Raw genomic sequence first — 13,910 nt, 5'->3', positions numbered from 1 at the left:
TGATGAAATGGACAAAGTACACAAGGAGATTCCCAACTAGACAAGTGAGACTTTAAAAGTTTTTTTTATTTAATATCAAGTAGGAATAAAGTTTCTTTCTTTTCTTTTACGAAAGAGTGGTTTCTGAAGTAGACCTATCTTTGAATAACTTTTGAAAGATCGATGGCTCACGGCAAAAATCTCTTAATTAATAGTTTTAATTGTTCCACAGAGGAGGGAGAATTATTTATTCATGAATAAAAGACGGATGGGTGATTACTCTCTGAGCGGCATAATCCGTGTTAAAAACTATATTTTATTCAACTTCTTTTTTTTTCTTCCCTTGATTGGTACATGTAAAATCCAGGCAACGGACGAGTGTGAAATGATTCCGATATAAATAGAATTTATTGATAGAAAAGGTAAGAAGATCACAAAATTAAAGCACAATGATGAACTGAATTTGTTTTGACAGAAACATTTACAATTAGCTCCAAATATGTTTGGTTGCCTGGTAATTTGGGAGGGGAGGTGGTTTTTCTGTCCATTTTCATTTCATGTACAGTAGGATGAAATGAACCATTAAGGATGAATGACGATTTACCGCTTTTGGTAAAATATTTGCAAGCATTGAATTTTGAACATCTTTCAGAAACAACGTGCATTGCGCCAGTTTTGTTCAAAGTTATAGTACATGCAAGAGCTAGGTGTCCATCGGTGAAAAAATAATGGGGCATGACAAGAATCATACATTCCGACCCCCACACCCCCGCCCTTCCCCATACCCAAACCCTCCCCACGCACTAACACTTCTTTTTCATGAACTTCCCAACCCTCTGTGTTGGCCCTCCGCTCTCTCTCCCCCTCCCCCGGCTTTATAATGATACTATTTACCCTATATAATGTAATTAGCAAAGCTTTCTTTATCAGTTTATAGTAGAGCGTATAATACATGTACCAAGGAGACCGGGAACACTCACGGGCCTATTGTCAGACCGAGCGGTCAGACATTCTTATACGTCAGTCCTTTCTCTTTATAAAATTGGGTCGAGGGTCCAGATCAGAAAAAAATGCTGGTTTTGGTCCCCTATAAATTTGATTATTTCACTTGTGGTCAAGGTATCAACTTTCCACTTACATATTCCTTTTGAAATAGTGAAATTGAGAGCAAAAGTGAGCGTGACTACGTTTTATTGCCCCGGATGAAGGCTCTGCAGAAAGGAGTGAACCTGATTTGTTGAACATGGTGGATAAAGCTGACATCTCGTTGACTCTTCCAAGAAAAAATGGCCCTTCTAAATCCAAGTCATATAAAAATGAGGGAACTTTCAAAAGGAAAAAGAATTTAAAGCGTAGTCAGAATATTGATATTGAAGATGAAATGGTGGATGAACATGGTATTCATGAGGAGGATGAATAAGTAGAACTTGAACCAAGTACTTGGTTAGAAGATAAAGAGAAAGAGACGATGAAAGATGACAATCTGATGGAGAGTTCTAATGGAGAAAAACACATCTCCATTAAAGATCAGACAAACAAAAGTGTTGGTATTGTTGCTGATGGGTCTGTTGATGCATCATTGCAGACAACGCCAAAGTCAAAATCAAAGACTTCTGATGAACAAAATGAGGCTGGAAAATCTGAAAATCCAGATAAAGGTAGTATAATCTAGTATATTTACATTATCCAGTGTCTTTCCCTGTGATAACACAACGTATCGATTTTGTACTATATAACTCATAATACAAACGACGCCAAATCGAGGCGCCAGCGGGGTTTATTTATTTATATTTAAATATTTAATCGTACGATGGCCTAAGATTATATAAATATAAGTAAAGAGGATTCATTCTTTGAATATTATGAGGTGATAATTTCGGTCGGGGCGTGATAAAATCTATCATTAAGCCCTTCGGGCTTTATTGGGTTTGATCACGCCCCGACCCAAATTATCACCTCATGATACTCAAAGAATGATTCCTTATTCCTTATATAATATCAGTTATATGCTCTACATAATTTAGAGCGAATGAGTATATTTATCAGTTTTAGTGTCAAATATATGAGAGAGAGAGAGAGAGAGAAAGAGAGAGAGAGATGGTCATAGTTTTATTTGCATTAAATGTCCACATTTATTAAGATAATATCATTATTATTACATTATTACATTATTATTTCATGTATTGCATGTTTTGTAGGTGACAGTCTCCATATATATGAGACACCAGTGAAGGAGTATGATGTGGATTTCCATCTTGTGGCCGGCACTAAGTGGAGCGGTGGGTGTCTCCACATCGAGGACCCGCCATCTCTCAAGCATTTCTACCTAGAGTGACAAGGCCAACTGTAGTGATTTGTCCGCAGTCTTCTCTCCCATCAAAGATCTAAAGGTGACTTCTATTTCCAAGCATTGTAGCAGTACATATACAGTATATATGTGCAGCATATTTATTGTATTTAATTGTTCTTTTAAACATTGTTTATAACAATTTTTTTAAAAATATAATAATTTTTGCTTCTAGACATTTTAGGTTCCTGTAGTTTTTCTTCAGTCAGATTTTCAATTGCATTTATATGTTTTGTTCTTACCTCTACTTAGAATATGGAAGGGGAAGATAAAAAAAACTGCAACACTTCCTGTTAAAAGGTTTGAATTTGTTTCTTTTCAATGTTTCAGTGTTTTCCATGTATTCAAATTAATATTTGTAGCATGTGTTTACAAAAATGATACTTAACTTAATTTTAAAATAGCTTTCATCATATATTTAGCACCATTTGCACTGCCTTTGACTGCTTGGGTTATGATTTTTTTGAAAATAAATTTCACAGAAGCTTGGCTTAAAATGCACTTATCGGTATCTTTAAAACACGCTGATTTACATGTAGAGTGAAGAATTTTTTTTTTAATTTTGAATGCGATAACTTTTTACACTAACAGTAGTTGGTTGATATACATCTTTCAATGAGATAAAATATTTTTTTACCGGTACCTGGTATATGTTTGAATTACAAATTTAAAAAACACATTTTGGGTTTTATTTATTATAAGATTAGTCTAGAAACACAGCATCACCAGGATGATCCAGAATCTCATTTTGGATGAGATAACGTTGGGGTTATGTTGAATGATTATAAATGTAATTTTTGTTTTCATGCATAGGAAGATTTCTGGTGACTTTGAGAACAGGAAGAGGAAATGACTGAGTGAACCAGCGTCCAGGAAACGCAGACGGAGGTGATGGCCGCTTTCCTTTAGAAAGTTGTTCCAAGTACAGGACATTATGTGAATTTTCAGATGTTCTAATCTATTAACTGTATCTCACAAGTACAATAACATATATTTATATATATATATATTAATTGGACTAGGTGTTTTTGTATATTTAAGTACATGCATTATTTTGAAAAAGGTTATAAATAATTTTGACATATAAATACTTCTCAATTCCGTATTTGTCATTCATTTTAAAAATTTTAGTGCAATACCAATAGAACACTATGCATGTATATTTTGTCAAAAAAATCTTATGCATTAAAAATATTGAAATTTTTTAATTGTTCTGTAGATCCCAAGGATTGGGAAACTTTGGGTTGAGTTTGTTTTTTAAAAATCTTAATGTTTTGAAGATTAAGATACAATAAATCTTGGACATTTAGTTGAAAAAAAAATCATTAAAAACAAATAAAAACTCAACTTACTCGACAATCATGTATTAAATCACGTATATAATATGTAATATAATGAGAAAACTAGAGCAGAGCTCGTGGCAAAGCCACGAGTAGGTCTTCCGTTGTTGCTGCGAGTTGAAAATGTATGAGAGAGAGAGAGAGAGAGAGAGAGAGTGAGAGAGAGAGAGAGAGAGAGAGAGTGAGAGTTAACTGGTTAATGGAGTAAATTATAGATGACGCAGATGAGTGAACTATCTATCAACAATAGTTATAGTATAAAGTGACAAATCACGGTCTATAGTATATCCCAAGTTATTGCTTCCATCAAATTTTGATGATTTTTAATAAAAATACACATACCTGTGAAAGAAACACAACTGAAATTGATGAAAGGGAATATATCCAAGATATCTTCATTGAACAATTTTCACTCATAAAATTTCACAGGAACGAAAACAATTTTCTTACGGAGATTTATAATGGGAAATGTTTACATCTTTTCTCCATTCGGAAGTACTCGGGATACCTCGCGCAATTTTTTAACGTTATCATCTGGGCTTATTAATGGCTTATGCAATGCAAAATCCCCGTAGACTTTCAATATTGGGATGTGTATTGAAACCTGAAGCGGTAGAGGGGGCGTTTCAACACATATAATCTAGACATTTTTCATATAAGTTGATGAACGTAGTTTGAGCACAAAGGTATTTACTATTATTGAAATATCAAGCAAAAAGTGGTGGAAGAAAAAACTCGGGACATGGTATAGTATACCTTATAAATTTATGAAACTTTGAAGTGTTTTGAAATTCTTTAACCAGGGAACAACGATGTCTATATATAGACCAGTAATAGGATAAGGTAAATAATGTCAAACATCGAAGACTGTACGAGTATTTAAGAAACTGTTTTTATTACAAGTGTTACCGTTAATAATCGATTCAAAGTTTGCCGAATCTTCCTGGAATTAAACATAGGTTGTAAATTTACTTTCTTCATGGTTACTCAGTGTGAAACATTCTTTACCTTAGACGTTTTACTTTTCCACTAAGCATTCGCCTTCGTTCCCTTTCCTTTACACTACATCTAAATTCATCATGTTCATAAGTGATCATTTGTACGCATTTCAAAATATTTAATGTCCGTATTCTCGGACTCCATGCTAGGGAATTTAGTTTGATATAAGCTACGTCATTCTTATCCATGTGCATGTTGTCGACGGCGTGCGGCCAAAGAAATTTTCACAATCGTTCTTTAAAACGCTTTAAAGTTATACAATATAGGATATACATGTAATTTTTATATACAGACCTTAATTAATTTGTTTGCTTTTACACTTTTTCCTCGAGCTTCACTTTTTTCGGTAGCTTGTATAAACACTCAGTGTTCCATACTCACTTTGATTTTTACCGACCGTGCTCAGTGCTGGCCATACAGAATTCGTCACGACTCACTGGACGTGGCTTGGGTGCTTTACCTGTGCACCTGTTAAGTGACACCACTGGCTGTGTATTGTTTTCTGTGGTGTTACACAGTAAAATCAAAATGTTTTAAGCTTTCACTTAATTTTTTAAAATCAAACTCTGTGTATTTGTTTTCATTGGATGGTCAAGCGTCTCTTTTTTTGTCAATAGCCAAAGGAAAATTAATGACTTCAAGGTAATCGGAATCAGTATTTGATGAAGCATACAATTTAAATGACATAAAATTTATTAATTATCTGAAAATTATTTAAACCACTGTTAATTTAACGGAAAACAAAGAGTCTTCGAAGTAATTAACACACAGGGATTTGCCTACGATGTACACAGTCTTGCAATTACTAGTAATTATTATGGGAATCTTTACGCATGGTAATAATTCGAACAGATTATAATAATCTATTAATAATACACTGTACGCCGTTACACATGTACGAAGCGCCGGTAATATATACGAATATTGAGTCATAAATTTAAATCATTTTTATTTCTTGTTCTTTACAATACAATGTGAAATTACTTTCAGAAAAAAAAATTCCGAAGTACTAATTACAACTTTCTTTTTTGTGTAATCATTTCAATTTTTTCTGAGGTACATGTACAGAACATGCTTATTCATGCGCGAATGATACGACATAGGAAAAAATAATCGGTTGTTCGTAGAACATTTTTATCTTACGAATGTGACTAATTTAATTTTAAATATTTTTCAACATCACCAATGTAAATAATATTAGGTGTATTTACTGTTTGTGTTTTTACATCGTAATCTCTGAAACTAATAAAAATACTAATGTTAGCAGAAAAATCAAATCCCGCCGAATACTGAAAAACCGATTTCAGTTGTGCGCTGAAGCGACACAAGACTCTCGGTCGCACGTGGCGATTGAATTTACACAGACTGACCGAATAAACAAACGGGTGGGAAAGTGAAACAAAATGTACACATGAGAAGAAGCCACCAAAAATGATTTTCGATAGATCTTGATATCGTTTTGACAATTAAAAACATCCAGCGAGAGCTCCTGTCAGCGGGGCGGGAGGGGGGGGGGGGGGCAGCAATGAGTTCGCTTCTACAAAGAAACGAACGACCATGTAGAAAAACTATACAGAAGTGATTAATATGTGACCGATAGAATCTAATCTAAAGTTGTTTAAAATTCATGTGAATTTTTTTTTAAATCATTGAATGCCTCAATTCAGGACATTTTTTTATCGCGCTAGCACCTACCGCAAACATGTTACATGGAACTTTGATAATAATTTGATTTTTAAACTACCTTGTACGCTATCTATATATCAATGCTTAATCAACTGTACAAGTTTAATGAATTTATCTTTTCATCTTAAACAAATATAATAGTTGAAAACATAATAAGATATTGTTGTGTCCGTGCAAAATATGAAACATGAACGCGTGATAAGGTACATGTAGAAGAACACGAACCGACCGCGGATTACTTGTCCACTCGCGCCGGTTCTCCTCAGCCATGTGCGAGGGATGGTTTACTATTTGTGTGTGGGGGGGGGGGGGGGGTTGATTAAAAACATTATTTGTGCAGTTTTTAAAATATTTTACATAAACAAACTAACCATTAATTTATTTCTTACGATGTTTACAATTTGGAGTAATATCGCTCATTAATATTCATTTACACTCAAATGTTCAATTGAATAAATACAAGATGGACAAACTTTTATAGCATTAAATTAAAACAGTTTCTGTTTTTACGGCTATATTAACTCAAACACGTTCATATGCATGTAAGTGTGCGTCGCGGTGTGAGAATCTTGTGTATTAAATAACCGCTTAATTACCGCTAGGTAGTGCAGCCGTGGCTGATCTCATCGGCCGTGGGCGAAGGGTATATTACGTAAAGGTACATGTACAACGCACAGACAGGCACAGCTCAGAACCCAGGAAGATTTGAAAAGTTTGCAGTATAATGACCATACTCTATATCAAATAGAAGTTATTTATTTTAAACTTAAAACCCACAATTGATCTGTGTCTATTATTGCTTTAGATTGAGAATGACATTGCTTTTATTAATTAACTGAACGATTTCTTAATTGACACCCAATCGTTTAATCCATAAAAAATTATGTGAAATCAAAACGAAACCAATTCTTGAGTTCGCGGCTAAATAAACTCATACATGTATATGAGAGACACAGCTCTCGTGTATTTATAGATAACCGCTGACCGCTAGGTAGTCCAGCCGCGAGCATGGTGACCGATTTTCTCGGCCGCGGGCGAGGGAGAGCTTACGTAATGGTACACACACACACACACAGCTCTGATTCAAGGTAGATTTTAAATGCATGGAGTTAATAAATAAAATGTAATGCATAGAGTTTTTTAATTCCATATTTTGTGGTTTAATAGAAAAGAAAAAGAATGTTTTGTTTTCCAATTGCCGTTTTTAATGATTGTGCACTATAAGAACTTAACAACAATGACTTAAACTCCTACCTAAAAAAAAGCATGTACTCCACCAACAAAAAAATTCTTATAAATTAATGCCTCCTGTATAAACCAGCATACTTTCTGTGGCAACTTTATGCCAGTTGTACGCACAAAGACTTTCGTTAACATGTCAAATGAAAACAGGTACATGTCAACATGTAAAGCTTTTTACACTCATACTACACAAATCACTTACAAAATAATATTGTTACGACCTTGATGAGATCCCAACAAACAACTTTTCCAGCGACAGCCATATCAAAATCCTAACCTTTTTTGAGTTATTAAGCAAAAACTTTTAGGGGCTCTCGGCCCTTAATTTAAGGGGCCAGCCCTTTTTTATTGGTGTCAAATGAAAGCCCTTGTTATTCTGCACAACTTTTATTCTACATGTTTTGACAAATTATTTTTTGTTTAAAAGATACAAAGGAAAATATGACTAAATTTTCGCACTCTTCCGAATCCTGTTTTTTAACCCCCTACCTTTTCCTAAATAAGGAACGAAATCCAAAAACAAAAACCGATGTATACAACTTCAATGTCTTTGTTATTCAAATTCGTTGGATTCCCATTCCCTGCTATCATAGTCTCGGAGCCTTTGTCTGGAAACCAAAGGCCCTAAAAAATTTTAAAAGGGGAATAACTCGTTAACGGAAAGGAAATTCTAACTTTTATGAATTGATGAAGATAGTGTTTTGTAAAGTCCATTAGCCCTGAAAATTAGAGCAAAAACCGTTCAGAAATGAGCACGATATGAAGCCTCAAAGTTCGCGTCTAGGAAGAAAAAAAAAAAAAAGAATAATCTTAACCCGCACAATAATAGAAAGGTCTTCCGTTGGAAACGGAAGACCTTAATGATGACTTGATTTTAACTACCTTTTTAATATATCTTTAATAAGTTTTAAAAAAATGCCAAAATAATGAAAATGGTTACTGCTTTATCTCCATAAGTCACCAATTTGGTGTCTTTCTTAAAAATTTTATTTTCTTTACATTGCCTTTATCACATTCTGACACAAACAGATTGTCATTATTGTCCACACATAAACCATAAGGATCTTTCAGATCACAGTTATCAATGTAACGGAGAAACTGTCCATTATGATCCAGAAGGTGGATACAGTGGTTTAAACCGTTTGCTGTTAGGATACAACTCTGACTGTCTGTTGCAATACCCCGGGGTGCAAATGTTTGGTTCTTGGTAACTGGGGGATGACCAATGTATCTCCATCTGAGTTTCCCGTCCTGATTAACTACCACTACTGCACCAGCACTATTATCAGCGACACAGATGTCATGGTTTCTGTTCTCTGTGATGTATTTAAGCCTGGTATTCCCTGAGTACAGAGGTTTACCTTTATCATCAAATTGAATGGTTTGTTTCACTGTAGATCCCGAGTAACGGACTACGTTGGATTGAGTTTCATCATCACTGTACATGGTAACCAGGAGATCACCAGTAGAGGTGACACACAGATTATAAGGTGTCCAACCCTGTAATGTGATCAACTCTTCTGTCTGTCCATTCTTTACTTTATTCACTGTCCTAGATCTCCAGTCAGAGTACAGTAAATCCCCATCACTGTTTACAACTATGTCATTGGGCCTTGCTCCTGATCTTGTCCGGAGTGTTTGGAGAAATGAACCATTAATGTTAAAGCATTGGATTTTATTGGTCAATCCATACGTCCATACACTGTCTTCGTCTAGACAGGTAACACCGAGTAGTCCTTTATACCCAGTCTGTATTGTGGCAACAAGCTCTGGTTCATCCAGTAGTTCTCTGACTGAAGTATTTGGTTGGTTTAGTGACAAGACATTTTCTTCTGTAGCAGTAGATAATGGGGTAATGTGTCCAAACAAACTATACAGCTTCTCACGGTCTATCGGTTTTGGAATGTATGTTGGGAGTTTTACTTGAACCTTTGGTGGAAGTTTGCTAAACTCTGTGATCTTGGAGATGTATTCAATGGTAGGAGCTACTGCAGTAGATTTCTCGATTTCGTTTAAGGCAAGTAATGTTTGTTTTATCAGAGACTGTATCTGTTTGATTTCATCCAAGTGTTTCTGTATAATGTCTTTGTGTTTCACTTTTATCTCGCTGATTTCAGTTTTCATTTTGTTGATAACGATGTCGATTTCTCTGTGCCATTGCTCTCCTTGTTTGGACATTGTTGTTGTAAGTTTCTCATATCCTCCATCCAGGTTGGCAAGCTGATTTTCCAAGTCCATTGCAATTTCTATATATTTAGGAGAAATAAGATTTTCTAATTCCTCTGTGTCTTTTTCGATATTGTTTTTCTTTTTCTTGTAAACCTCAGTAACATCTACAAATACATGTTCCCTGTGTTGTTCACTGGCAGTACAAGAAGAACAAACAAATACGTTATTGCAATTCTTGCACAGCAAATCGCAAATTTTGTGTGGATGCGTCCTACATTTTGGATAAACGAGGGTTGATCTTCGTTCCTTGAATGGAACTATTTTATGTTTGTCGTATTCATCTAATATATGATCTAATATACAAGGTTTACATAGGTTGACATGACAAAAGTCACAGTAGCTGTGTACTATGGCGGTCTCACAAAGGTCACATCGGTGCACATCCTGGGCACTAGAATGAGGATCCATAATTTGTCTAAAAATTAAAATGAAAAAATCCAAGTCAATGTTTGTCACTGATCAAGAGAAATAAACACGAACTAGAGCAAAGCTCGTTGCAAAGCAACGAGTGGGTCTTCCGGTGGTGTCAAAATGTAAAGATAGAAGTTCCTGTAAGAAGCAGAGTTTTAAAACCAACTACAAAGAAAATATTTTTTTTTTTTTTAAATCGAATAATTCCTAGTACGACTTAAGAATATCTGAATGATTTCAAGAACGAATTAACAGAAACCTTTACAATTTCTAGAACGACTTAACAAAAAAAGTCCCTAATGTCTTCAAGTACGAATTAACAATTTCCAAATTATTTTAGGTACGAGTTAATTTAACTTTTAACATTACACTATTTTCTTAACCAAAAACGTGGAATCAAAATTTCCGGAAAACTCAATTTTTAAATCCCAATATTTTTGTAATGCATCGTCCGATTTCAAAACGGATTTCAGTTTTAAATAAAGCTTAATAAAAGCTCCTTTGTTGCGAATGATTTTTATCAAATTGTTGGTCAGAAAAGAGTTATTATAAAAATACTTAATAGCCCTTCTGGCCCCTAATTTGAGGGGTCAGCCCCTTTTTTTTAATATCAAATAAAAGGTCTCGCTAATAGAAACATATTTTGTTCTACAAATGTTCACGAATGGTTAACCGTTATCGAGAGATATCTAAACAACTGTATTTTAGGGGCCGACCCTTTAACTCTTTACTGGGGCCACTAACAACAAAATTAATGGTGTCATATTGTTCAGAACATTATTTTGAACAACTTTTGTTCTACATTGCTTTTAAAAATATTTCTCCTTTTTCAGATATAAATGATCAAAGTTTTGAATTCTGGCCCCTTAAAACCCCTTATTACGTAATTTATGACTAAGGTATGATACTGTATAGATAAACAGCTGTACAATGAACATTTTTGCTTCTATAATTAATAACAAATTATTGTTCAGTAAACAGTTCTTGTAAGAAGATTTAAGACCCCTCTTGGCCCCTAATTGGAGGGGCAAGCCCCTTTTTCTTGATATCAAATGAAAGGTCTTGCAAATATAAACATATTTTGTTCAACAAGTGTTTACGAAATGTTAACCGTTCTTTGGATATCTTTACAATCGTGTTTTAGGGGCCGGCCCTTTATCTCCTAAATGGGGCCATGAACAAAAAAATTTAAGGTGGCCTATTGTACAGAACATTATTTTAAGCAACTTTTGTTCTACAATGCTTTTCAAAATATTTCTCCTTTTTCATATATTAATGATCGAAAATTTGGACTTCTGGCCCCTTGAAACCCCTAATTACGTAACATATGACTTAAGTATGGTACTGTATAGATAAACAGCTGTACAATAAACATTTTTGCTTCTATCATTGATAACAAATTATTGTTCAGTAAAGACTTATTGCAAAAATACTTTAGAGCCCTTTTGGCCCCTAATTTGAGAAGCCAGCCCCTTTTTCTTGAAATCAAACGAAAGTCGTAGTAAATTTGAACAACTTTTGCATTACATGTCTTAACAAAATATTTACACATTAAAAGCTAGGGCAGAAAATGTGCGAAAATTACGTAAAAAAAATTGGTGCCAATTTTTGAGCTCGGGCGAGCATCGGCGCTTTGCGCATTTTTCAAAATATCCAATAAATAGGATCATTTACAGACATTCATCTACTATCCCTGAAAGTTTCACGTTTCTATCCCAATTACTTTTTGAGGAGTTACGAGGACAAAATGGTCCTTAAAAAATCACTAAATCCTCAGAATCTCAAACCGGAAGTGACGTCATCAGCCAAAAATTTTATAATATCAAGTACGTTTGATGCTCAATATGTCCTGTAAATTTCATGCAAATCGGTTGAGTAGTTCACGAGAAAAAGCGTTCGAAAAAAGCCAGAAAAAAAATAAAAAATAAAATAATAATAAGGAAAAGAAACAATAGAATAACAAGAGGGTCTTCCGTCGGAAACGGAAGACCCTAAAAATATTATAGCTCTAACTTACACGTATTTATTATATAATATTAAATGATATCAAAACGGATAATATGAAATTCTTTCTGAAAATACATGTACTATTATGTAAATATATTTACATCTACCGAGTATGGTTCCCTCTATTCCTAACGGAAACTTATAGTTACTGAAATCAACACGCACCGTTTATCGATTGGTCGAAACCTACAGCGACCTAAGAAAGATCACGGACTGCACGAAAAAAATCATCATGATGTCAGACTTAAAGTATCACAAGAGACGATTTGGCAGTTTCTTTCAGCTATCGTACTGATGTTCATTAGCAGTAATTTAGTGAATTTTACTTTCTTTTTATAATCAATTAAATGATTAGTTTAAATAAGTTGTAAATAGAAATAATAAAATGCTTCCTTTTCATGATTCATGCAGAATATGAAAGTAGCGATCATTGCAGAAAAAAATTGACAGAACCCGCTACCGTAGATTATGAATTTTTTCTGCAATGTCGCCACCTTCATATCCCGCATGAATCATCAAAGATTATATATATAAACAATGTGTTTTAGGTCACTCGAAAAGTGTGATAATTGTATGTTGTCGCTCTGCTTTCATCAACGATTTCCAAAGAAACAATAGTCAAATAGAATAATCGACTTGTATTAATTGATAAGCATTTGGTCGTAAACATACGTTTTTGGTGGTATAATACAAAACTGAATTTAAAACGAAAGTACTTTGTAGTTTTGTTTAAATATGATTATCTAAAAAAAAAAAACCCACGTCGGATCTTAATTTTTCATGTATTGATTAGATTATTAAAAGTATAAGGAATACAAACCTTGTGATAGTTGTTTATATGATATTCATGGATTTGGACATCCATCCAGTGTGCAGACGTTCGCAAACATGACTGAGCCTGCTTGTATTGGAATGTGGTCACCTGACAGAGGATTGAAAACAAATTAGAGTTATTCCCCGTGTATTGTAGTCTTGTATCTACCCCCCCCCCCCCCCAAACCAGAATTCAGCCATTGTCTGCTCATTTGACACCCTCCCCCCCAAAAAAAATAACAACAAATTAATAGAAGGCTTGATAGTCTTTCTATATATGCAGCTATAGTGTTATTGAGTGTCAAAGGAAGGGAAAGCATATCTGGGTATATGAAAACCCCCCAGAAAATATTGGAATTTTTTGATAAATATTAACGAGGGATTAGCCATAATTTGAAAATGAATAACAACGATTTACCTATGCATATTCATAAACGAGTAAAGCTTGAGGTGGATTTGCGCATGGTAAACGGGGTAATACGACATAGTTGTTTGAATTCATTTAAACAGATTTTATCACCGACCTCTTTTGCAATTGACCATTATTTTCATACATTTGACAAAAAATAATTATAAAATAAAACGTGAAAAATATACCTTCTGGGACACTCGACTCAAAACAGCAAGAAGCCGGCAATCTCAAAGTAAACATAAAATTTAATTCATGTCTAACACGTGTCCGCCGCGCTCAAAGTGGTCTGCAATATTTAGATTCTCATTTTACAACGTTCTCTGTCCAACTGTTTCTTTCTTTTCTCTCCGAACGCGTTATTCCACTGCCAACGGACTGACCACGTTCTCGCGTCGACATCTTGTGTACGTACGTTCTTATATATATATATATATATATATATATA

At 34.3% G+C, this 13,910-nt stretch overlaps 2 protein-coding genes across 3 annotated transcripts; one reads left to right on the top strand and one right to left on the bottom strand.

Annotated features, from left to right (window-relative positions):
- Nucleotides 1–865: 865 nt before the first annotated feature.
- On the top strand, nt 866–3,686 carry LOC128157655 (uncharacterized). 2 transcript variants are annotated; one of them, XR_008239838.1, is made up of 4 exons: nt 866–1,637; nt 2,178–2,369; nt 2,579–2,626; nt 3,140–3,686. XR_008239838.1 is itself a non-coding variant. In XM_052820228.1 (2 exons), the coding sequence occupies exons 1-2, from the start codon at nt 1,448–1,450 to the stop codon at nt 2,312–2,314; spliced, it is 327 nt and encodes a 108-aa protein (XP_052676188.1). In that variant the 5' UTR covers nt 866–1,447; the 3' UTR covers nt 2,315–2,511. The 2 variants fall into 2 exon arrangements, 1 of the variants encoding a protein (XP_052676188.1); XM_052820228.1 differs by lacking the exons at nt 2,579–2,626; nt 3,140–3,686 and having other exon boundaries at nt 2,178–2,511.
- A 4,772-nt stretch (nt 3,687–8,458) lies between these two features.
- LOC128157652 (E3 ubiquitin-protein ligase Midline-1-like) lies at nt 8,459–13,153 on the bottom strand. Its single transcript, XM_052820225.1, has 2 exons — nt 13,061–13,153; nt 8,459–10,237 (listed from the first exon to the last, which is right to left on the bottom strand). The coding sequence occupies exon 2, from the start codon at nt 10,228–10,230 to the stop codon at nt 8,551–8,553; it is 1,680 nt and encodes a 559-aa protein (XP_052676185.1). The 5' UTR covers nt 10,231–10,237; nt 13,061–13,153; the 3' UTR covers nt 8,459–8,550.
- Nucleotides 13,154–13,910: the final 757 nt, after the last annotated feature.

The sequence above is a fragment of the Crassostrea angulata genome, chromosome 8, assembly GCF_025612915.1.
Source record: "Crassostrea angulata isolate pt1a10 chromosome 8, ASM2561291v2, whole genome shotgun sequence".
NCBI classification, from domain to species: domain Eukaryota; kingdom Metazoa; phylum Mollusca; class Bivalvia; order Ostreida; family Ostreidae; genus Magallana; species Magallana angulata.
The sequence above is the reverse complement of the archived record's forward strand: the minus strand, read 5'-3'. Positions and strand labels throughout refer to the sequence as shown.

Excerpts from the sequence above, each read along its gene's own strand:
- LOC128157655 (XM_052820228.1), top strand. The coding sequence starts at position 1,448 with ATGAAAGATGACAATCTGATGGAGAGTTCTAATGGAGAAAAACACATC. Across the intron at positions 1,638-2,177 it reads ATCTGAAAATCCAGATAAAG|GTGACAGTCTCCATATATAT; the intron begins GTAGTATAATCT and ends CATGTTTTGTAG.
- LOC128157652 (XM_052820225.1), bottom strand. The coding sequence starts at position 10,230 with ATGGATCCTCATTCTAGTGCCCAGGATGTGCACCGATGTGACCTTTGT.